Source organism: Lepidothrix coronata, unplaced genomic scaffold (genome assembly GCF_001604755.1).
Source record: "Lepidothrix coronata isolate B3197 unplaced genomic scaffold, Lepidothrix_coronata-1.0 Scaffold4, whole genome shotgun sequence".
In the NCBI taxonomy this organism is placed as follows: Eukaryota; Metazoa; Chordata; class Aves; order Passeriformes; family Pipridae; genus Lepidothrix; species Lepidothrix coronata.
In genome coordinates, this window is record NW_016690184.1 from 8,835,767 (window position 1) to 8,857,712 (window position 21,946).

Here is a 21,946-nt window from a genome sequence, read left to right on the forward strand (position 1 = left end):
AATAATAGAGAAAAATATCAAGTTAGCAAAAAGTTTTCGTTTAACTGGTACATGACTTCCAGGATAAAGATCAATTTCAACTTAAACACTCCTGATATTTTATTCCTGATATGTTAGTCACTCCAGCTCTTAGATAGACTTTCAAAATCCCCCAACTAGGTTTATCAGAACAAAGAAACTATGACGGCATCCACAGTGAATAGTCCCTTCCTTGAAGTGTGACACTAGAGATCCTCAAGGCACATAATACCGTAAAAGCAGCCTCAAACTTCAGTGATCTTCAAGCCTATGACATCTGAGCAGTTAGTATTACAGTCTGTCCTTTTAAGTTTCTTCCTCTAAGCTACAGAAACACCTGCAGAAGCCAACCCATCTTTCTCTTCAGTGCAGGTCCCTTTTTGCTACCTTTGAAAATATTCACACCCCTTGACTTAGTCATTGACTATATTTTTCCTCAATATCACTCATCATTAAGTATCTCTTGCCATCAACCATAACACTACCAAATCTGATGCCTCATTATCTATGACATGCTGTTGCATTATCTATGAAATGGCAATACAAGTTTAAAGTGGTGAAGAACACAAATGCATGCATTTAACAGAATCCATCATTGACAAATGCCAGTGTCTTTGAACATACATAGTATGTTTTGCTGAGACAAACACACTTTTAGTATTTGTTTAGTTTTGTTCCTGCCCTGTGTTACCACATCTAAAAGATGCTAAAGTCTTTTTGGTGTCACATGTCTACATCGAGAGTAATGTGGCATTGCTTCGATTTTGCCCATTATTGCAGCATTCCTGTGCTCTGCATACAGTCTACAAATATTCTCTGACAGCTGAAGAATTATGCTTTCTCTCTTCTCTAGTAGAGCTACCATGGAACAAGCTTCTCCTCTTAAGTGAGGGCACAGGAAAATTCACTAATAATTCAAGAGTAAAAAGCAGAAAAGCAGACCTTGTAAGGTTTAGAGGTAACAAGTCCTCAATTTCTGCCTAGACCTTTCTAAATTTATTACTCAAATCAAATTAAAACCAACCAGTTCTTTTGGTGCTAACAGCCCCCCCCTTAAATAGTTATAGACAATGCCTATTAATAAGAATCATATTTAACAACCCCAGTGTTAAATGCAGTGCAGTGCAGTGTCTCCAAGCAACCAAATTACCATTTAAGACTGAGTAAAAAACAAAAAACTAAATGGAAAGTTATTAATTTCAACTTTAATACCCATAATAGTTAAGGACATAGCTGAGCCAGCCCAGACTTCAACTAGCATTTAAGGGATTTGGACAGTTTCACCTTTTGAGTAAAAATATTGCAGGAGATGAGAAACATTGTCCTGAAGTTGTTCAGCAGTTCACTTGAACTTCTGTATTTAACAAGTACTTATAAAAAGGCTTCAGTAGCACATTTTTATATTATTTACATCTTATGAATGAAGGAGTTAATTAACAATAGTATCTTATTTCAAAATCTTGTTAAGATTACAGACATGAGTAGGCTTACCATGAGATCCACTTTTGTCCAGAAAATTGCTGAGATTGAACAAAGTGTTTCTAGATGCCAGGTACTGAATAAATCTCTGCAACACAAAGTTATTTTTCTTATCATAGGCTGTATCTGAAGGCTTTGTACCTCCTAGCAGGAAGATTAGCAGTCTACTTCCAGCATACAACATGAAACCCCAGATTTTTGTCTTAGCCTCCAATACGTTCCTCAGAACTTTTTCCATACATTGAGATTAACTACTTTTAGTCAGAATCTCCAGTAAATATAAAAAATAGATTCTGTGAAAAATAGAAACCAGATTGTGGAAAGAGCAATAAAAATGGTTAGTTCTCAAAGAGATTTGAGAGAGCACAAGATTTATCTGCTTACAAAGCAGCATATCCAGGCTAGTCCCAGACTTTCAATCCAGCAGCCTTCAGCTTCAGCCAAACTGAGGGCCTGTTTTAATAACAAGCAAGGCCCCGCATCAAGCACAGGGACTAACAGCCTGAAACAGTTAGAGAAATCAGATGAGAATATTGGCCAAAACTTGGAATGGAACAATAGGAGTAAAAATTTACACTGTGAGAAGTTCACTGCATGAAAACACTTTATATACAGCTAGGGACAAACTGTTTCACAGTCATACTGAAGTTCTTCAAATATTCTTTCTGTTTTTATGCAGCCATACCTGTCTATACAAGTCAATGAAAAGCAAGGGAAAGGAAAACTCATTGGAATAGGCTATTAAGTTGATTTTACAGCTCCAGAAAGGTTTTAATGCTCATGCAGAGAGAGGGTAGCAATTTGGATGGCAGTACACACATGCCAGAACATCAGCTTTGGCCCTAGTCAAAAAATGTGTTTAATCCTGTGTTTTCAGATAGCACATTAATTGTCAACATCCAGGAACAGGCTGAGTCTTGGTCTTATGTTCTGGTTTTATAAATGAAGAGACATGAAGAGATAATTGGCATGCCTCCAACTATGTTGTTAAAGGCAAATTTTCTCTTCAAGAATCATTCTTGCCCTTTGTTCTCAGGTCAGAAGAGATGCCTTTGCACTACTAACATTTTTGGCTTGGAATCTGCTCAGTGTCAATGGGGTCTTGGAAGAGCTGTTACCTCATTTCCATGAACCATTAGATGATGTGTGGTGACTAAGGCTTTGAATACGACCACCCAGCTACTATTCGTTGCTCGCTCAAAAAGCGTATCAGCCATCTGAGGAATATTGACGTTTGTTTCATTAGTTGCTTGGATCAAGTCTGTAGGAGAGAGAAAAGGAAGGCATTAGGTGCTACAAATAAGATGAAAAGGTTTGCAGCACGGCCAAGTTCTCAGACCACCAGGCTGCAGGCCATGATTTTGACAAACAGTAAGTTCAGTGCTTACATTCCACACTAAAAAAACAAAAGAAAACAAAACACTGGTCTAACTCTTTCATCCAACAATACTAGTTTTCCAGTAAGTCTGTCCTGAGCTATGACCAAACATTTCTCCATCTTTATCCCAGATGAAGTTAGGGTGCACAGCATCACATAACCTTAAAGCTTGCAGGTTTTCCAGTTAACTGTGGCAGTTCACTACCGCTGGGTTACAGAACTAAGTGTTATTGAGTTCTTCATTTACAGATAATACGGCAAGCACAGTGAACCCAGTCACATCAGCCACAAGACATATCACCAGCAACAGATACTCTAGTCATCCCAGAAGTTAGTTTCATCAGCAAGCTCCAGCACACCTTCTAGGGTCTCTACAGACCCAGACAGCAGAAGATTGCATTCAGACATGCATTAAGACCTCTTTAACAGTAGGAAAGAGCACAAGGACAGACATTAGTTTATACTGAAGAATAACAGTCTTCTGCAAGCAACTGCACCTTACATAGAAGAAATAAGACATTAGACTGCTATAGGGAACAAAAATAAAATACAGTTTTGTGTCCTGTACATTAGAAAGGTATAGACTTGCACAGAGGAATGCATGAAATTAAGTTAAGTAGTTAAACAGTAGGGCAGCAAGCTTTCTACTAGCATCTATATTACACATGTACTGACAGGATCTGCGATTTACTTTATCACCTGTTACCTACAGACTCTTGCTAGACAGCCAGCAATTACCTTCTACAAGCCATTATCTATTTTTGAGACATGGCTGGAAACTGCATACTGCAACTGCATGACCAAAACCCATGTGATGCCAGACATAGCCCTAGCAAGACCAGGAGATGACTTCATGCAACACAAAGAACACAGAATACAGACCTAATTGTAGGGCTGAGGCTTAAAGTGTGAAGACCTGAGTAAAAAAAGTTAAACAGTTTAACTACTAGACTAAGCAATATCTGTGTTACTAATGAAAATACTCATCTTTCAGTTTCCCTTAGAGGAATAATTTTTAATGATATCTTCCCCACCCCCAGATTAGAAATTTTCATCCAACTACTCAAGTCATTCAGTGTTGACAGATACTCTACCTTAAAAGAAGACAGGCATTCTGTGACTGATCCTTGCATACCTTAACTATGCGAGTCTGCTGTAAACACTCTACAAGAGTTCAATTCACTTGGGCAGTAGGGTCACCATTATGCAGACTTCCTTTCCTTCCCCTACGTAATACCATATAATGGAGAGCATTAATGCTCCTAGAAGTGGAAAGTCAAGGTTCAGACTGCTCTGAAACTACTGATTCTGCCTCTGCAGGGCAGGAAGAGTCCAGAGGTCAGGTCTGTTCAAACAGATTGATGAGTCATATCAGCTACTGAGACATACCTGATGCATTCAGAAATCCACACTGCTGTACCAGATGAATTCAAAAGTTTAGGTTTAGTTTATTTGCTTGGTTTGTTGTTTTTTTTTTAATTCATGACAAGTGATTTTATGGGTATTTTTAATTCTATTACACAGACCTATTCAAGCTCAGAGTCAGAAGCTTGGGAAAACCGCAGTGCTTGAGTTTAAATTTGTCTTTTGTATGGCCATAAAAAAGCTGCAAGTTGCTTTCAGTTTCAGGCCAAGGGAAATATTTTCTGTAATGAAACAGGAATTAAAAATTATGTGAACTGTTCACCCAGTTTGAATTTAATATATTTGTTGTCATGGTGTTTTTTTGGTCTTGGTTACGGATGTTGGTTTGGGGTTTTTTTCAGAACACCTTCTGAAACTTAACATTGACTTCTATAACCCCAGTAATATTACCTTTGGAGGAGGCAGTTCTGCTAAGTATTACAGTAGTAAAGCCATGATACTGAATGACAGCAGCTGAAGCTCAGAGCTGAAACAATTCTCCTTGATCTCGTTGTACGAACAGCCCAATAATCTTTTGTTCTGTGCTGCTGATTAATGCATTATAGAAGATGGCAGTTTGTAAAAGCCTAGAAGCAAGTCACAAGTGGTTTGCTCACTGTTTACCCTGTTCAGAGGTTTTACAGCAGATGACAGCATTTGTCTTCAATATAAGGAAACATGCATCAAATTTGGAAGCTTTTAGTCCTAGGTTTCAGTATGTAGCTCTCTATGGAAGACACTTAAACTGTGTATTCCATCGATGGATGTTAGATAATGAAACCTCAGAGGAGTCCACCCACAGCCATGCTGGCAATGGAGGCTACAACGCACTACTATATGCTTCCACAGCACTGCTTCTAGAGTCAGTCATTTCTGCCTCCTCTCCAAATTGCTGGAGGGTACAGCATCTCAGTCTGCAGCTCTGAATGTTTTAGGACATGAGTAATTATAGTGTGCCAAATAGAGAGACATGATTAAATTTAAGCCTACTACTTCCAGTGCACAGAAAAGAACTAAACCATGCATGAAGATGTCACTCATCATCTGAGTGCAGAAAAAGGAGACTGGAAGGTGTATGGGGGGGTAATTCTTGCAGAGCTGTTTCCCATCTAGCCATGCCACAAAGATAAGGTATCCAAGTTTCCCAGGTTTCTTTCCCCAATACCACAGAGTTTCAGCTTAAACGTCAATTATCAGCATCTGGAACAACTCACCAACACGGCTAACTTAACAAACTGAGCAGCAGAGTTTGGTGGTTAAGCTAAATTTTAAAATAAGACTTGGAAGAAATAATTTTACTTCAGTGTGGTAAGGAAGAATAGGTATAAGAAAAGAGAAAGCATATACAAGAAATAACACAGAAAGTACATTTTCAAAAGATACAGATTCAAACATTTACTGGTTGGACAGAAACTTAGTTTTCAGAAGAGATGATGAATTTTAATCTTCCAAGAAAATCACAGGTATACATGTTAATACAAAATAGATAATATTAAGAAGTAACAGATGAAGAACAGCCCAACAGAAGCCATAAGAAACAATCTTACAAAGTTGATTCCATCTGAGACACACACAAGCAGGGCAAAAAAGAATTAAAAGTACCCTTCTGATGAAGTTTATGCTACTGCAGCCATCCAGTACAGTGACAGCTAATCCCCAAACCCAGACACTGAGCTCAAATACAAATTCCAAGCAGAGTAAGCAATCAGGAATCATACTGCAGTAGCAGCAAGTGCTTTCACCGTGATCGTCATAGAAAGGAAATAGTTGGAGAATGAAGAACTTATATACCCTTCATTTGAATCCATTTGTTTGCTGTGGGACTAAATTATAGCTGTCAGATCACAGTACATGATTTCTCCTATTTCCTTTCTTCATATTTGGTATCTGCTATTTTGAATACTTATTAAGTCTAGGGATCCTTGTTTAAATTATAACTTGAACTTCAGTATTCTTTTTTGAGTTAAGTTTTGAGATGTAAAACCAATGCACATAGAAGAAATATGTGGCTGTCAATTCTTTGACACCATAACTGAAATCTAAATATCAGTCTTTAGGCCATTTGACAGACTCAGGCTTAAAATATCTGCAACCTAATTAGGGAACAGAAGTAAAGCTAGAGTATAATTAATACCTTCATTAACAAAAAGACAAACCTGCCAAATTGAGAAAGATTGGTGGAGAGTTCAGTGAGGAAGACTGAAGTAAGTCAAGATACCTCAGACCACTAAAAGAAGATGTGATTAGCTTTAGTGTTTGTTAAGCTCATAAGACCAAAAAGAAAAAAAAAAAAAAAGAGACCAGCAAGAAAGTTTTGGAATTTCAGACTCCTTCAGTCTCTTTAAAAACTAGTTTCTAGTTTTGAGACTTTGGGGTTTTTTTAGATGAGAGAGATTATACAACTTCATTTTGTTGTGGGGTTATTTTCCTCCCCTCAATTCTTTAATAAACTGGGATTTCCCAGTTCAAAATTAATTATTCACAATTTACATTTCAGTATGCAGAGTAACAGCAGCAGAGCACAAGATCTCTCTGCTCAGAGGGATATCAGTGCCAACTTAAGAGCAGCTGTCATTCCCTACACAAGCTGCCTCAGCATCTGAGCTGTGTCATACATTCAGTTCCCAAACTTTGCCAAATCTCTCTGACAGTAACCCCCTTACAGACCTTCCTCACTATTACACTGAATGCTACAATAGTCTTTAGAAGGTTGTTTTCTTGCTTATAGGTATTTAAATAATGCCTTGGACCTATAGAAAAGAAAATGCAGGGTTGTTCTAATACCAAACTAGTCAAGAACAGAAACAAGTGGCTTAAAGCAAGAGTTTACAAGCTTCAACCAAAAAAAAATTAAATAGGCAATCAACAGCACAAGTCTTCCCTTACAAGATACAGAACTGTATCAAGAAGCTACTCCAGCGTTGTGCTAATCAATACAAGGTCTGAACTTCGAGGTCTAGAAAAGATCATAAACCAATGTCTACAAAACAGTACAGGAAAGCCGAACAAAGCTATCAGTTTCTGCTTCTCCAATAATTTTTCATAAGAATATTAGATGACTTTAATGCTGTTGGCTTTGATTATCAAACAATTCCACAAAAAAGAGCTGGGAATTTATTTGCAGGGTTGAAGCTTACCACCCATTCTTTTCACCTCCACATGAATCTTAATCTGGTTTGTAACACCCCAATCAGAACAGAAGTTCATGCTATCTCCTCTTTCCTCCCCAAAAGTCTGCCTCAAGGGTCGCTACATCCCACCTTGACCCCACAAGCCTACCGTTTATCAAAGTCCAGCATCTTTCAGGTATTGCCTTGGCCCTTCCGTGCCTATGCCAACTCAACAAATTGAAATACAATCTTCCACTGGGCACACACTCTCAAGGCACTGTGAAGACTCTCCCAGTAATGGAGCATTAGCCCTAAGGGGACAGCTACCTCCTCTCTCCAGCCTTACTTAAAGACCTCTTTCTTCCAAAAGATATCTCAGACTCTTGTGAGGACAAATACTTGCTGCAGTTTGAGAAGTCAAGGCAGTCAGTCTTTGAACCACACAACAGCACTCCACACAAAGACAAGCTTTTATATACAATTTCTTCACCTCTGCCTACTCACAGGCATACTCACACTACCTGTATTATCAAGTGTTTTGCAGAACCTATCAATCACATGAAGAGTCTGTGGAGAGACAGCAAATGACTGAGTACCAGCAAATTTCTCTTGGAGCGTCCTCCAGTTTCTCAAACTGAGAGTTTAATTAGCCTTAGAGTCATCTTATTATCTCTCTGTTCCTTTTAAAATACAACAGTACACCACCTTCTATATCATTAATTATTTGTTTTGAAACAAAGCAAAAGATAAATTGCCCACAAACATTGATGATTTTATTCTAAAGCACTTCCATACAGTTTGCATCCCTCCTTAACCAACATATCAAGGCAAGACATCTGGCTTTAAGTCATCTGCAAAAACCACCCCAGATCATTAGCAGTATTAAAATAATTATGTTGGATTTGTGTCCCTTTTGGTCCTTAATTATTTATACACGTGGTTTTTCCTCCTGAGACGTTCAGTTTCAGCTCTCTTGGAAAGAGGAAAATAAAAGCCAACCATCAGGTGGTCTTCTGCTAGAGATCTGAAAGGGTGCAATCAAGGCAGCTGTCTCTCCAAGTACACAAATAATGGGGGGAAAGTGTGATTGTACTGTGTTAAAAAAAATAAGTCTTGCCATAAGGAACTCCTTCAAATTCCATGAAGTATGAATATTTTTTTACTTAAAAAGTTCCCAGAACTTACAGCTCCACTGCCTCCGGGGGGAACACCACCTTTAGTGTTTACACTGGAGTTCTCTCCTTGAGACTACTACAACTGAAAGATGACATTCAGACCAGCTGCAGAAGCTCAATTTAAGCAGCAACAGAAATGTGCATTTTTCTGCTCAAAGACAAGAACTGAGCAGTTCTGCTTATGCTGATATGAAACACCAAGTAATTCTGGAGCTAGATGTGCCACTTCTCTATTTTATTGAGCTACTCCAAAGATGAGCTGAGCCACAAATCCACATTGCACTACCTTTTTTTGCAGAGCTCTTAATAGTTAAAGATACGCAAAATTACATTTGCATTTGGGGGACACCAACCAATGGTTATAAGGTTAAAATATCAAAGCAGTTGTCTTGGAGAAATGCTATTTCCCATCCTATTGTAATATGGCATCTTAGATGCCAAACTCTAGAGGAGGAAGGGACAAGTTAAAAAACCTACTAACTTTACAAGTAGCATTTGACCAATAACTTGCATGAAAAGGAACTTTTATCCTGCATGGCAAATCTCAGACCTCATTCTCCATTTCAGTCAGTACTTCCAACCTGGAAGCCTTGACTAAAATACATATTAATTCAGAGAAGAAACATGAAACTGCAGCCAACAGCCAATCTTCCACCAAGCCTTTAAAGCATTTATTGAATTTCCTCTAAGGAATGGAATTGTTGTCTCTGTCCATGCAAACATTAAAGTGACAGTCCTGCTGCATCATAGCTCCTGTTGCAAACAATAAAGCAAGTTTAAAGGTGTTACAGAGTTGAAAGATTATTGCTTAGAAGGATAAAAGTCAGTAAGATCTACTTAAATGACGACTGTCGATTGCCTATTGACACTAGGCATATCCATGACTGGATACCAGGATTCCAGCTGTGGCCTGTGATTATCCTTCCATGAAGGTGACTAACCCCTGTTGATAGTATCAATTCATAATTCTTACCACTTGGCTGCTTACTGGAATATCAGTAACAGTACGAACTGCAGCTTTCATCCAGACAGTACAGCTACACTAGAAACACAAGGATTTCACGTTTGCCACAGCAGCACTGGGACATTTACTGCAATCTTTGCACTACAGCATTTTCTAATCAGCCTTTACATGCTGGGCTGATCTCACACTCCAAACACATCTGGGAGAAAGTGGTAATCAACTGAGCCATGGTGTGTGAGCTATTTCAGTGTCTGCACTGCTGTTCACTCTTATTCTAAGAAGAATTCTACCCCCAAATGATCTGCTTTCCTCAGAAAACCATTTGGTTTTAATAAACTTGTAGAAATGAAGCTGTTACTAGCCTATCAACTCTGTCCAGAACAGCAATTTGAAATCCACTACAAATATGAATGAGACCGAAAATATACTGAAAGGAGCCTGATGTTTCAGCTGCCCTACTTAGATGTTACACATTGGGAATACATGAAAAAACCAAACTTGAGTGGGGACGAGACAATGTGCAAGCAACTTCAGTGACATGGTGATTAGTTACAGCCTGTATGCTGGAAACAGGTCAGTTGAGTAGGCGGGCTCAAAAGCCATGTCCAGACCATGGTCCTGTTTTTCCTACTCCCTCAGCAGAATTATCCTCAGAGTCCATTTTTTTTTTTGTCAGTGGATGTCACATGATGACACAACCTGAAATTCTTAACTAGGAATGAAATGCCTACAACCATGCAGGCAGTCCTGCTGAAAACATGGACGTATCTGTAGCAGAAAGAAACAAAGGGTAATGCAAACCACTCCATACAGCCAGTACAGCACTATGACCTCCTGGAAGTACACTGAAGCAGCCGCAACTAAGCGGCAAGTACTTTATAACATGGTTATCATCGTTTCAATCCATTTCTTCTTGTATCTATGTATCTACAATAAAGAAACAAAAAGACCATAAGAGTTACTAAAACCAGATGGCTGCCTCATATGTTAATGCTGTGTGTTAAAACAGGGTTGTTTTACAAACTGACTGATGTCCTTCACAATTAGACACTGCTTTACTCTCTCCTTGATAAAAAAGTAAAGTAAAATATGAAACCAAATGTGCAATTCCTTTATGTCCATTCCCCCGTACTGCATTAGTTAAACAATATTCTTTGCTTGTCACACAGACAGGCAAGTTTAAGTCTGAATAATTTTGAAAAAACTCACATCTATTACCAATAGGCTTTACTCTTCAACATGAGCCAGCAGCTTTTCATATACTGCAGATTTCTTAATGTTAAAAAAAAAAAATCTGTTAATTTCAATGGACCATCCACCTGAGAGATAGAAGATGCAGATAGGACTACTACCATTTAAAAAAATCTGAGAATAGTAAGTTGCTATCAACAGTTCAAAGTCACCAAGGCTTCTGGATGATGCATTTGCAAGTGGCATTGGAAGTCTCCTATTAAGCTATTGATGAGTGGGGAAGTTGGAATGCATCACGTAGGCTCGCATCCAGGCAGCAAAGCTTTGTGTGGAGTCAGATCTCTAGACTGGAACACCCAGAAGTGTCGATTAAACTCCTAAGCATGACATGGAACATTATATTTGAAAGGTGGTTTCTCATAATACTGACTAAGCAACTGCCAGCTGCCCGATAAACAAGAAGCATCTCTTTAAACTTACCTATTCCAAACATAGCAAACTTTGCCTGCTAACACTCTTGCCATTCACAAACAACAAAGCAAACTGAAGTTGAAATTAAGCTTAGCAAAATGAGAAAGACTGTGCGTGGCGTAGAATGAAAGATCAGAAAGTCACAGGCAAGGCTCACATATAAAAATACCATTGTTTCACATGCCAGCAACAAAACATCACCCATGATAAAATGTACATGTTTTGAAAACACTGGCACACTAGGTATGCTGACTTACTTATAGCCAAATGTATATTCTCCTATTAATAGGTTCACATAAAGCTATAAAACTTAGAGCGACAGGCACAATACTTTGGATTGCAGAAGCATGCAACAAGATCCAAAGCCAAGCCTCCATTTAAAAAGGTTAGATTTTAAAACTCCAGGGTTGCTAAAGAACTGATGCAATGATATGTTAAACCTCTTGTCTACATTCAACGTATATGTAATGAGAAACAGCAGCCTTTAGAGCCAGGAAACAGGCCAGCTGGCCTTTCATACAAGTCCCTGAAATGAGAAGTGAGAGTCCTTGTGAAAACAGTTTGAACTCCCACTTAAGTGCATCTATGTTCAATTATGGACACCCTAGCTAGTGCAGTCCTGCACTGTGGCAAGATAACTGTTCACTGCCTTATTTTGAGGACCTTCCTCTAAACTTGTAAACTTGCACACGTTTAAAAAACGTGGGCGACAAGTCAGCATGTTTTATTCATGCTTTGAGCAGTCATGTCTTTCTCTCACTTCTGTGAAGGACCATTTTAGAACATTCTGTAAACTACCAGAGTGACTTAAGAGATATAACAAAACTATGCCAGAGGCACTGGGAGTCTGCCAGGCACTGCAGGCTAACCCCTGACCATCTGGTATGGAAGCACCCGCTGCCATTGTGTCATCCACGCTCGTGCCAAGCCAAGAGTCAGTTTGAAGTGAAGGGCTATACTGTTAGTAGTCAAGTCACAGCCTTGTCCTACCTCTTTAGGACAGAAAAGTTTAAGACAATTTCTTGAAAAGACACGTTCTTTGGTAAATAATCTCAGCTCAAGTGGACCAAACTCTCCAATCTAACCTTACAAGTGTTTCACATCTCAGCCATAACCTAGTCTCCTAAATACCTAGAGACAATGAGCAAAGAACATTGCTTTCTTTTTCATTCCTTCTTTGAGGCAGTAAAGCAACCTTGGCAAAGCACATGGCTCAACTGTTTTGTTAGAGCTCTATGGCCCAACTGCAACACAGGATTTCCTGCCAGCTTGCTTTCTACCTGTGGTAACTTTGTATATTGGCTTATGACCAAAAGGAGTTGATTGCCACGAGTCAGACCCAAGCTGCAGACATGTCTTGTCAGCAACCTGCAGTTCTCAGTACACATGAGAGGCAGGGATTGCTTTCTTGGTGGTCTTCAAGCACTATCACGTCTATGTACTCACAAAATCTCCTCTACAAAAAATATAGTAACGCATTTGAGTTTTATCAATAGCTAGAAAAAACAGGCTCTAGGAAAGGCAACCGACTGACATGTTGCCTCAGTTCAAATACCCAGAGTAAAAATTACATAAATACGCAATATCAGCATAGCACCACAACCTTTTAGCATCCAATCCCTTTCATTAAACTAAGTTAAGATACAGATATAATCTAAAGCAAAGCATGAGATCACATTGTCCAGGGCAGGAAGGAGGAACAGAAGGGTATTTAGACTTGGCTTGTCCAGAAGTCAGTAATATCGTGCACTGCCATTTCCTATACTATGCCTACAACTAAGCTGCAAGCCTCAGATGCCCAGTGGATGCCCCATTTACCAGCAGCCTAGAAAATACTGTTCTACTATTCCACCTACATTCATTTCACGGCTGATGTCCAATAGCACTTGTGAAGCTAGTCCAGATGGCTAGTATATTCCCTCTCCTAGTGAACTACAATTCTCAACCTAAATTTCACAATCTAAAGAGAAGACTTTATGAGCACAAGAAAACGTGTTATATATTGATTTTGAGTGTTTTCAACTAGCTCTGCAGAAGTAAACATAATCAAAATAGCATGATTAAAAGCATTAAAAACTGGCTTAGGGGTCTAGTATATGGTTTGCAAGATTCCACAAAAAGCAGGCTTTACTACACTCTGCAAAGTGACAAGCTAGCCTCTGCCAAATATTCTAGTTGTCTTCTATCAATTGCCAACATCTGGTTTATTCAGATTAATTTAAGCCAGTAGCTCTCATGCAAACGAAATTTTGGACAGAAGGAAAATCATGCAGGCGTGCTGAATCTGATGGGGTGGGACACTCTAATATCAGCTTACCAATGAAGCTTCACACCGCAATCTTGCTGATACTGCTGACTCAGGGGAATGAAAGTACTGCTGCAAACCCTGTGCTACAGATCACTGCCTGTAAAGCTACTAGGAAGGCTTCTTCTACTGTATCATTTAGTTTGAGTTCAGGGTTTAGCCCTGTGTCAGGTGACCCATTCTTTTCTTTATATGTCCCACGCTGAGATTCAGACCCTGGTTTGCTTTATTCCTTGCTTGTTTTCATGGTATTTGAAACCCCTCTGTCCAAACCAACATCTGCATGCCATGTTCAAGCTTGGAATTCAAGGTTCATCAGACACTCATTGGCGAGACTCTAGTATTTCCCTTAGGCACACAGCAGAACTTATGCTTTTCCACCCTCACCAGCATCCTGACCCATGCCTTGAAAAGAAGTTCCAAAAAGGAACAGGGCATGTTAACTTAATGATACTGTTTGGTACCACTGACTCATCTTTAGGCTATAGAAAGGCTAAAGGAAAGGATATAATGTCATCCCTCCACAGCCAATTTTTCCCCACCTCCAGAAATACTGGAGCCAGCTCCTTCAGCAATACTGTATGCCCACAGCTGACTGAGGAAGGTCTACCCCTTTCTTTCCTTCAGGACCAGGGGGTATACTGGGTGCACATAGCAAGGTTTTGGTAGGTGTGGAGGATGCTGCAGCTGTGACTGCTGAGAACAGAGGTCTCTTCCACAGGCTGCAGGGAATATCTGCTCCAGCATCATGGAGTACCTCCTGCTCCACCTCTAACCTCGGTGTTCCTTCTGCCATTTCTTTTTCCCTCTTCCTCTGCCTGTCCAGTGTTTTTTGCCTTAAGCTGGTTTTACTTGAGGTACCACAAGCTTGGTGGATAGGCTCAGCTGTGTATTGCAGTGGATCCACCATGGAGCTGGCTGTGTCTGGCACAAAGCACGTCCTAGTCTCTTCTCACAGAGGTCAGCCTTGCAGCCAAAACCATGTCATGGACAACCAGTACCGAGGAAAGGTAAGCAGGCCAGGAAGAGCAAAGCAGTCTCGAGAATCTTGAGCAGTGGCAAAAAAATACTAGAAGTAGGTGTGCCTCTGTTATATTACCATTTCTTCAAAAGCAGGAACTAAGAGAACAGAAAATTCTCCTCTGGCTACCAAATTCTCAATCCAGCAAGAAGCATGGAAAACGAATAGCATACAAAATGTTTTATTCCCTTCAAAATTATCCTGACTGTCATCTACTTTTAAGCACTTCAGAGGATTCTTCACATGGCAGAGACACAGAAGCATGGACTGATCCCACCTACAGAGCATTTTCTTGGAGACTTCACAGAATTCCTCAGTAGTGGGACAGGTCCTTGTACGGCAGGCACAGAAGACAAAGGGTTAAGAGTGAGGCTGGGAAACCAGAGGCACAGATCAAATCAAACCGAAGACTTTTGTTGTTGTTTATAAGTTGTTCAGTTGCTGTCACCCAAGATCTAAGGGAGTAACATTATGAGACTATTATGAAAGGTACTCAGCAACTAAAGAGAAGTGATTAAAACTATGCTCTGGTCACTGTCATCCTGATGATCTCATAAATAGCTACTCCATTATCAAGGTCTACTAATGGAAGTCAGTACAACAAAAAGACCTGAGTCGTCACAGAATTTGTCATCCATTATCTTGATAAAGCATGTTTAACAGAAGGACCTTGCTTACTCTTGAAAAAGTCTAAGAATACCTGCCCTCAGCTGAGGAAATGACAAAGGGAGTGTGGGTAGGACTAGTCCATCTATCAGGTTACACTGCTTAGATGAAAAAAAGTTTAATATTACACTGCCTACCCACTTTTCTGTTCCCTCATCCTCCCTTCTCCTTTCCTTAGGCATTGCACCATGAGATAACCTAAAGACAGAACAGCTGAGATGCACAAGATCAAGTGATCCTGCCCATGTTTCAACATTCATATCTTAACATGAATTTAAACTTCTACCCTGATTCAAACATATTTTGAAGAATTATTGGTTAGCTTAGTCTTAGCTTAATTAAAAGATCAGCCTTCTCTTGGTATTACATATGCCTTAGAAGCAGTGTGGGGCTGGGGGGGAATTGAAAGTTAATGCCACTTAAATACTCAAAGAATCCTTCTTATTAGCTCCCCTTACCCACAAAAGACATTTTTACTCCTATTCAGGAACCTACATGCCTCCAAATGAAGTGTGTCTTCAATACTGTTTTGGGAAAGGACATGGTAGAAGCCCAAAGAAACAGAGAGCTATTCCACAGAAAGACTGATGAAAAGTCCTTACACAAAAATAAACCATTAATGAATTAAAGAAAATTGCTTGCTTGGGATTTTTTTTCTTTTCAGGTGTGAGAACGATTCACTGGGGTGACAGAGAAGTTCACAATTTAAAATTCACCTTAGCTAAAACAACAAAAACCAAGACACAGTATTCCAGCTGATCTTCAATGGTAACTTTAAAAAGTCAGTTCTCTCATACACAGAAGCTGTGACAAATTACTGCAATACAAGATACAGTGAGACATACAAAAACAGTTTCATTAGTAAAATGTGAAGGATTAGGCCCAGTATGTCCAGGGACTGTGTTCTTGGCAATTTTCTTGAAGATACGTCCACAGCTGTAAAGACTGTCAGCTGGACTGCAGAGCAATGCAGTACATCTGCGCTACTCCCACTAGGAAAGGGCCCCAAGTGCCAACAGACTTGGAACACTCCTCAAATCACTTCAACAGCAAACAACTTCTGAAATACGCATCCAAGGTAACCTTATGCTCTAACCTGCCAAGTTAACAGTAACTGAAGTCTAGGGACTCAAGATAGCTCCATTGATCTCCACCTCTCCCAAAAGACAGAGAAAGACATATTCCTCAGGAATGAGACAGAGGCAACTTCATCTTTACTGAGCCTAGGCAAAAAGGTTCATTTTGGTCCACTGCTTTTGGTCAACAGACACTTCTCTTTCAACAGCAGAGACCATAGTGATTCAAACTCATTAGATCAACCCCACAGTCTGCAGAAGAAAGGTAGAAACTGCAGGAAAAAAATGTCTGTATAAGCAAAATACTGACACCAGCCTGCAGTTTAGTTACCATCATGAATTAAACTATAAACTTGCTTTTAGAGCCTTTGTTTGCCAGCTACATACAAATATACAAAATTAGACTTAGGATGGAAATATGTGACAACAGATACACAGGTCATCTCTCCACAGCCACAGATAATTGAATTCTGATCTTCATCTGCTATGTTTCCACTTCTCACAAACATCTCCCACCTCTTGAACAGGCCTCTGGAAGGGCCTTCTACCTTATGAGAATTATTTTGAAGAAGTAAGAAGGCACCATGTGGTCTTTTTAGAACATACACTCCATAACTTCCTCCTGTTGCAAAGAAATTCACTCAACAAAATCAGTGAAGGAAAATCCCAGCCATTTTTAACATTTTCAGAAAGAGGAACCTGTTACAACTAACTGCAGATGTAACAACCTCACTGGTTTTCAATTCACTTCTCTAAATGAAAGCCTGATGGTCTGTTTCTGAGTGAGATCCTCTATAAAAGGACCAAGTTCAGATCTACCTACTTTTCCCTTATCTAGCATGTATTTTCACATTTTAAAGTCATTTCCCTTCTCCAAAAGCACCTCCCTGTTCATACCATCAGTCATCACCATTTGAGATTGTACTTGTCCCACATAGTGAAGCCTTAATGCATTTTTCAGAACAATTCTGAGAGTGAAACTTCAATGCTGTGCTCTAGGATTGCCTTCCCACTAGAATTATCAGTTTATGTATCCATATGCCTTATTCACCCACTCTGCAATGGCCCTTCTCACTGCATCAAAATAAAGTTGCTAATAACCACTTCTTCATGGGAAGACTTTCTTCATTTGCTGTATCTACTTGTAATCTAGTTAACACAACATGGTTAGCTGAGAGATATAAATCTGTATCATTCTGGTGACTTTAAGACAACTTCAAGATGACAACTTTTGGTTAAGTCCAAAATGGTCAGAGCTTTAACATATGTCCCAAACCATCAGAGCAGTCCAGATTTACATTCCTTTTCTCCCCATAGGAATTTGAGAAGCACATTTAATGCCATCTTGCACTACTTCCAGCAGTTGCTGAAAATTCATTAGTATGAGAGTGGAGTTCAAGAAAATGGTAAATCTTGCTGATTCTTCAGTATTTCTTTACATGACCAGCCTGTGCAGCACCCAGAGCCCATGCCAAAGGACAGAAGCATCTATATTGAAGTCTGTATTTGAAAACTATGCATATACAGAAAAGCACACAAAAGTAAACACTTAGCAGCTCAGCTTTTGTTCATGGAAGACACAAATTCTGTTCTTTCCTTCCTTCCTCACACTCGTGCACTCATACCCAAATCATACTTTTTATTCCTAAGAGCAAGCTCCCTCTAAGTAATACTCAGGAGAAAATCTATATCAAACAAACAAACCAAAAAAACCCGAAATGAAACCAAAACACCCCACACTTTTTCATCTATAATCTTCCTATAACCCTCTGGAACTAATATCTTCTGCAGAAAACATATGAGGGCAGACTTCATTGTATCCTATCCTTACAGAACTACTTAATGTTAAATAGTTGATCTCTCAATTTAATTTACAAAGCCCAGTTGCTAAGCAGGGAAGTAGAAGAGGGGTTGTGTGACATGACACCTGGCTACTAAAACACTAACAAAAATAAGGAGTTCCCTAAGGACACAGAACCCAATATCAATACTAGAATTACAGCCCTTCATAAAGCATCACTCCAACTCTGGGCTACCTGAAGTTTTAGTCATCTAAATCCTTTGTACCTTGACTTAAAACTAATTGTAAAGCATTTGTACCTTGACTTAAAACTTACTGTAAGGCATTGGCTAGTTTTATCTTTCCTTCTCCACATTTTCAAATACTACTTATCCAATTTGAAATGCACTTAGCCACATGGTTTATATCTACCTCCACTTAGTAGCATATCTCCTGTACGCATGTGTGCATTGCTCTTTCAGAGGATGAACTTGTAATTTACTGTCTTATTACAATATATAAACCCCATTTTAACACTTGCTCACGAGACACATGTCAGTTCAAGACATTGCCTATCAATTCACAGTTATGAGGATATGCCTAAGGTTTAAGAGCCTGATAATATTTTTTCTTTTAAAACATGAACTTGATTTTCATTTATAGTCCACAAATTTTGAACATGCATATCTGCCACAGACAAGATTCTGTCCTTAATCATACCAGACAGTTAAACTCTGAACTGTTATATACAGATTGGAAAATAGAAGGAAAAATGAGCACGGATGTATCTTCACAGGAAATTATAATTTCTCTTAATGTGGATAGAGCCTTCCTAAATCTTTGTTCGTGAAGCCTAGCCATGACAATAATTTCTCTTCTTCTTGTTTGTCTGACAGGCAGGTACATATGAAATTGCACAGAATGCTACTGGCTTCGGTCTCTACTACACTCATTTTCTGAAGTAGTAATATTAGCACCCATATCCAAACACAGACCCTTCAGAGTCCTTAATATAGCACTGGTAGGTTATTTCAACCTCTCTTTAATCATGACTATTCCAGATAGTATGTATATATATGTGTGTTTATATATATATATATATATATATATATATATATATGTATATGTATATATACATACACAGAGACACAACGTGAATATTTTAAATACATGAGCTACACTTTTTTTTTTAGCTAAAGCTTTTAGTAACAGTTACAGTAGGACAGTCCAGACACAACTTACAGATTAAAGTGTCCACAGCTACCAAACAACAACATAGGAGAGATATCAATAACCAAGATGATTTTTTTTAAATATACAAGAAAACAAGACAGAGTACATGATTTTAAGACTGATGATCTATTTAAACATTTTAGACCCAAGTCAGTCTTCAATCAATGCTGCTTACACCAGCATTTCTTGGCCATATATACAAGAATATTTAGATATAGTGAAAGACCAGCATACCATTTGTCACTTTGAGGGTTAGCTACAAAGTCAATAGAACTGAAATCTGCAAGTATTTTCCAGAAGTAATACTACCTCCTTTTAACAAATACAGCATCATCAGAATTGTACTTACAAACACCTGCACCAGCATTACTTATTAATGGCCAGCAGCCAAGAGACTGCCTGGTATAAAACCTGCTGATCTTTACTTGAAAGTATTTCTTACCATGTCCAAAAAACCATGCGAAACCCACTTAATTTTAGACAGTAAAACCTGCTGTTGATCTGCCAAGTTCAGTGCTGGACAGAACTACTATTGGTAAACAGGACTAGTTAACACCACACAACTAAATTCTTTCACTATTCTACTACTTGGTGACTCCAAGCAGGGACTGACAGCTGAATTGAAATTGTCAAGACAAACCATCACTAGCTCATTGTTTTTTAATAAATGTTTTGCCTTCAACCTTGTTTCCTGGCTAAACTAGCTAACATCAGTCCAGAATACATCATAAATCTATGAGATAAAGCCACCAGCATCTTCAATAAAACATGATGGAAACAATTGGGTAGCTCAAGAAGTTGCTGTCAGATATTTGGGACCTCAGCAACAGCCCTTAAGCCCTCCAAAGGTTGTCCCAATCTACAGCACAGCATTATCCCAGTGCCTTGCCATTTAAGCCCACCATCATCTAAACCTCTTCAGAAGTCTGCTGTGGAGATGGCCACACTCCTACCGGTGCTTGGCCAGCTCTGGACATAGCATTTATGTATACCTCAGCCCAGCTTAATCCTGAGCGAAGTAGGCAGTGACAAGCGTGTGTCCATTTTGCCCTGTGTCCAATCCCCTCCCCTCTTTCCAAGCCCTTGCTCCACAAGGCACTCTTTGCACTGTCTTCCCAGATAAAAGGCAAGAGGTCATGAGAAAAAAAATGGCCGAAAGAGCAGTATTATGCAATAAGAGAAGAAATGCAATAATAACTCATCCTCTCCTGGAGATTTCCCATCACTCTTACGCTCTGCAAGCTGGATTACAGCAAGCGTGACAGCCAGCCGGCTCAAAGGCCCACCAAAGCACCCTGCGGGCAGGCTCCTCAGCCCCGGGCCATTGCTGAGGAAACAAAAAGGGATGCTCACAGTCCAGGTGCTTTTTCTTGGGCCCCATCACTTCATGCGTGGTGGCTTTGCAGACGGCTCTGGCTACGGCTGATCCCGTAACGCTGTACTGAGCAGCTGCGATGCGATCTGTCAGCGTCTGACCCGACATCTTCGAACGGCGTGCTGGCTGCTGTCTCCTCTGCAGGGGCGGAAAACACGGGAGGGGAACGGGAGATCCCAGGTTTATCGCCGGGGGTAGGCACGGCAGAGACACGCACAGGCAGGGGCACAGAGACACACGCACAATGGTCCCTCGGGCATCCCGGCCCCTCCCGAGGTGCAGACCCCCCGCCCCGTTGTGTAAGCCTCTGCCTAGCTGGAAGCCGCCTGGGGCAGAAAGAAGGGTATTTCAGGCGTTGCAAGGAACGGATGAAGGAGAAATAATGACGGCAGCTGAAGGAAGCTGCACACAAATAACGTTTGAGCCCCCGGGACAGGGGGAAAGGAACCCCTCCCGCACCTGCCCCGGCAGTGCCCGCCCCAGGAGCCGGCCCCGCGGAGGAACCGCCGCCGCGCCCCGGCCCCGCTGCAGCGCCCGCCCCGCCGCCTCCTCGATGGGAGATTATGGCACCGTTGCGCCATGTTATGCCCTCCCGGTGCCTCCCCCCTCCGCCACCCCCTGGCCCCGACAGGGAAACCCCCCGCGCCGGGAAACGGGGCGCCGCTGCATGCGGCGGCGCACAGCGCCATGCAGCATCCCGGCGCGGGGGCAGAGCGGGATGTAGCGAGCGCCAGCGGCCGACCTGTCAGTGCGTCCTTGCCTCCCGTCCTCCTGCCGCTGCCTCTCCGGGGAGGGCACCGCCGCCTCCCGCCGCGACCGCTGCCCGGCCCGGCCCGCCGCCCGGCCCGCTGGCGAGACGCTCCGCGGCGCAGCAGCCCCCCCCGGACCCCCGGCCCCGGTAGCCCCAGGTGCGGGGCGGGCTGCCCCTCCCGCAGCCGCCGCCGCCGCCGGGGATGCGCTGGGCGTCCACGCCCGGGAGCCGACGCTGCTATTTCCAGCCGGCGGCTTAATCCTCCCGCAGCCTAATCCCCGCGCTACTGCCGCAGCAGCGCCGCCCCTACCCCGGTGCAGAGGGCGGGACGGAGCGGAGCGGACCGGCGCGGCGCTGCCTCTGCCGCCGCAGATCGGTGGCCCGGCGCAGTCAGGTGACCCCGTTCCCCCACCCGCATCCCGCTTCTCGGAGGTGGCGGCGGGGCGGTCGACCGGAGCTGCCCCCATACGGAGGCCGTCCCGCTGGGGATGCGCGGGGCACGGAGGTTAGCGGGAAGCTGAAGCCACTGATGCTTCCCCTGTCTGCATC

The 21,946-nt window shown here is 41.3% G+C and overlaps 1 protein-coding gene across 5 annotated transcripts in view; it reads right to left on the reverse strand.

Moving 5' to 3' along the window:
• SNAP91 (synaptosome associated protein 91) overlaps positions 1 to 21,729 on the reverse strand; it is a 68,444-nt gene extending 46,715 nt beyond the window's left edge. For 4 of the 5 annotated variants that reach the window (XM_017825976.1, XM_017825966.1, XM_017825964.1 and 1 more), the window contains exons 1-4: positions 21,389 to 21,481; positions 20,625 to 20,784; positions 2,616 to 2,758; positions 1,510 to 1,585 (exon numbers count right to left, since the gene is read on the reverse strand). In XM_017825976.1, coding sequence (XP_017681465.1) covers positions 1,510 to 1,585; positions 2,616 to 2,758; positions 20,625 to 20,754 — 349 coding nt within the window. In that variant the 5' untranslated portion in view covers positions 20,755 to 20,784; positions 21,389 to 21,481. Of the gene's footprint in view, positions 1 to 1,509; positions 1,586 to 2,615; positions 2,759 to 20,624; positions 20,785 to 21,388; positions 21,482 to 21,707 lie in introns of those variants that run through there. The other variant, XM_017825956.1, reaches the window with a different exon arrangement.
• Between the last annotated feature and the right edge of the window lie 217 nt (positions 21,730 to 21,946).